The sequence below is a fragment of the Sebastes umbrosus genome (genome assembly GCF_015220745.1).
Source record: "Sebastes umbrosus isolate fSebUmb1 chromosome 14 unlocalized genomic scaffold, fSebUmb1.pri SUPER_14_unloc_2, whole genome shotgun sequence".
Classification (NCBI taxonomy): Eukaryota; Metazoa; Chordata; class Actinopteri; order Perciformes; family Sebastidae; genus Sebastes; species Sebastes umbrosus.
The window spans coordinates 127501-131024 of record NW_023618434.1 but is presented as its reverse complement, the minus strand read 5'-3'; the positions used below and the strand labels follow the sequence as shown (position 1 = coordinate 131024).

The window sequence follows — 3524 nt, the reverse complement described above, 5'->3', positions numbered from 1 at the left end:
ACCGTGACAGACGGTCAGTGAACACACCGTCAGAGTTCAGTTTAAATCACGGAGGAGTCGGGAGCGTTCCTGATGGCTGATAAGACCCACAGGTCAGAGGTCACAGGTCAGAGGTCAGCCTGACAGCCCTTACCGCCGATGTAAACCATGGACACCGTCCCCCAGTTAGAGGTCCACCATGTGGTCCACGATGTGGTCCACGATGTGGTCCAGATGTGGTCCAGATGTGGTCCAGATGTGGTCCGTTGATTCGACGTTTAAGAGTTAATTATTTTGATGGAAAAATAGATTCAGTTCTGAAAAACCGACGGCAGATTCTCCGTCGTGTAAACTCCGATTGTGACGTTTGAAAAGTCGTAGCGGCGATCGAACTGGTTCCTACGAAGGTTTAGAGCCACTTCCTGTCAGTTCCTGCGGAGATTTAGTGTCCACATGTCCTCCGAGAAAAGATCCTGGAGAACGAAACCGACTTCGGCTTCAAGTATCCGCCGGCGTCTTCCATCGTCCGCTTCGACGGTTTCTCCGTCTGCATGTTCAGAGACGTTAGGAGACGTTAACGTGGTAGTTTGTCCTAAGAGACGTTAACGTGGTGGTTTGTCTTCAGAGACGTTAACGTGGTGGTTTGTCTTCAGAGACGTTAACGTGGTGGTTTGTCCTAAGAGACGTTAACGTGGTGGTTTGTCTTCAGAGACGTTAACTTGGTGGTTTGTCTTCAGAGACGTTAACTTGGTGGTTTGTCTTCAGAGACGTTAACGTGGTGGTTTGTCCTAAGAGACGTTAACGTGGTGGTTTGTCTTCAGAGACGTTAACGTGGTGGTTTGTCTTCAGAGACGTTAACGTGGTGGTTTGTCCTCAGAGACGTTAACGTGGTCGTTTGTCTTCAGAGACGTTAACGTGGTGGTTTGTCTTCAGAGACGTTAACGTGGTAGTTTGTCTTCAGAGGCGTTAACGTGGTGGTTTGTCCTAAGAGACGTTAACGTGGTGGTTTGTCCTAAGAGACGTTAACGTGGTGGTTTGTCTTCAGAGACGTTAACGTGGTGGTTTGTCTTCAGAGACGTTAACGTGGTGGTTTGTCCTCAGAGACGTTAACGTGGTGGTTTGTCCTCAGAGACGTTAACGTGGTGGTTTGTCTTCAGAGACGTTAACGTGGTGGTTTGTCTTCAGAGACGTTAACGTGGTGGTTTGTCTTCAGAGACGTTAACGTGGTGGTTTGTCCTCAGAGACGTTAACGTGGTGGTTTGTCTTCAGAGACGTTAACGTGGTGGTTTGTCTTCAGAGACGTTAACGTGGTGGTTTGTCTTCAGAGACGTTAACGTGGTGGTTTGTCTTCAGAGACGTTAACGTGGTGGTTTGTCCTAAGAGACGTTAACGTGGTGGTTTGTCTTCGGAGACGTTAACGTGGTGGTTTGTCTTCAGAGACGTTAATATGGTGGTTTGTCTTCGGAGACGTTAACGTGGTGGTTTGTCTTCAGAGACGTTAACGTGGTGGTTTGTCCTAAGAGACGTTAACGTGGTGGTTTGTCTTCAGAGACGTTAACGTGGTGGTTTGTCTTCAGAGACGTTAACGTGGTGGTTTGTCCTAAGAGACGTTAACGTGGTGGTTTGTCTTCGGAGACGTTAACGTGGTGGTTTGTCTTCAGAGACATTAATGTGGTGGTTTGTCTTCAGAGACGTTAACGTGGTGGTTTGTCCTAAGAGACGTTAACGTGGTGGTTTGTCTTCAGAGACGTTAACGTGGTGGTTTGTCCTAAGAGACGTTAACGTGGTGGTTTGTCCTAAGAGACGTTAACGTGGTAAGACTTTTTGAAGACACGAGACCCATTGAGGCTGTTGGGACTCGGTTTGTCCAACGACGAATCATGTCTTCTTCTTCTTCTTGTCTGATGTTTGTCTTTTATTTTGGACGTGACGGGACGTTGCAGTTCAGTTTCATCTGGACGACTTCCATCAGGTTTCAGGTACAAAATGGCTGCCACAGAATGAAGACAATCTGTCTCTGAACACCAACGTCCGTCCACGGAGAGGAGGAGAAGAGGAGGAGGAGGAGGAGCAGGAGAGGAGGACATTCAGACTAGAAGACGTGGTGGATGAAGGAGGACAAGAATAGATTTCAGTTTCAGGTAGCTGAAGATGTTGAAGAGGACGGACGTTTTCAGTTCTGTGTCTTTCTACCTGAATGTCCTCCATCTTGTCTTTATCCTTTCTGCTATTGAAGCTTCCTCCTCCTCTTCCTCCTCCTCCTCTTCCCGTCTCCTTCTGTGTCTTTCTTACCCTCCTGTCCGTCCCTCTATGTGTCTTTGGGCTCCAGTTTGCAGGACATGTCAAACAGCAGGTTCTGGTTGTCGATCACCTGGAGCTGCCGGACGTAGGCCTTCGTCTGCAGGTGGGACGGGGACGTCTCCGTATCCATGGCTACCAGGTGAGATAGGAAGAGACGGACACGTTAAAGACATTAACCCGTCATTCATCAGGTGAGACAGGAAGAGACAGACAAGTTAGAGACATTAACCCATCATTCATCAGGTGAGACGGGAAGAGACGGACACGTTAGAGACATTAACACATCATTCATCAGGTGAGACGGGAAGAGACGGACACGTTAGAGACATTAACCCGTCATTCATCAGGTGAGACGGGAAGAGACGGACACGTTAGAGACATTAACCCGTCATTCATCAGGTGAGACGGGAAGAGACGGACACGTTAGAGACATTAACCCGTCATTCATCAGGTGAGACAGGAAGAGACGGACACGTTAGAGACATTAACCCGTCATTCATCAGGTGAGACAGGAAGAGACAGACACGTTAGAGACATTAACACATCATTCATCAGGTGAGACAGGAAGAGACAGACACTTTAGAGACATTAACACATCATTCATCAGGTGAGACGGGAAGAGACGGACACGTTAGAGACATTAACACGTCATTCATCAGGTGAGACGGGAAGAGACGGACACGTTAGAGACATTAACCCGTCATTCATCAGGTGAGACAGGAAGAGACGGACACTTTAGAGACATTAACACATCATTCATCAGGTGAGACAGGAAGAGACGGACACATTAGAGACATTAACACATCATTCATCAGGTGAGACAGGAAGAGACGGACACGTTAGAGACATTAACACATCATTCATCAGGTGAGACGGGAAGAGACGCACACGTTAGAGACATTAACCCGTCATTCATCAGGTGAGACAGGAAGAGACGGACACGTTAGAGACATTAACCCGTCATTCATCAGGTGAGACAGGAAGAGACAGACACTTTAGAGACATTAACACATCATTCATCAGGTGAGACAGGGAGAGACAGACACGTTAGAGACATTAACACATCATTCATCAGGTGAGACAGGAAGAGACGGACACGTTAGAGACATTAACACATCATTCATCAGGTGAGACAGGAAGAGACAGACACTTTAGAGACATTAACACATCATTCATCAGGTGAGACAGGAAGAGACGGACACGTTAGAGACATTAACACATCATTCATCAGGTGAGACGGGAAG

General features: G+C 47.5%; 1 protein-coding gene across 2 annotated transcripts in view; it reads right to left on the bottom strand.

The window, feature by feature from the left end:
• Positions 1 to 926: 926 nt before the first annotated feature.
• The window catches only part of rapgefl1 (Rap guanine nucleotide exchange factor (GEF)-like 1), a 52790-nt gene continuing 50192 nt past the window's right edge, over positions 927 to 3524 (bottom strand). For both annotated transcript variants that reach the window (XM_037762662.1, XM_037762661.1), the window contains exon 16: positions 927 to 2412. In XM_037762662.1, the coding sequence (XP_037618590.1) occupies positions 2288 to 2412 (125 nt within the window). In that variant the 3' untranslated portion in view covers positions 927 to 2287. The remainder of the gene's footprint in view (positions 2413 to 3524) is intronic.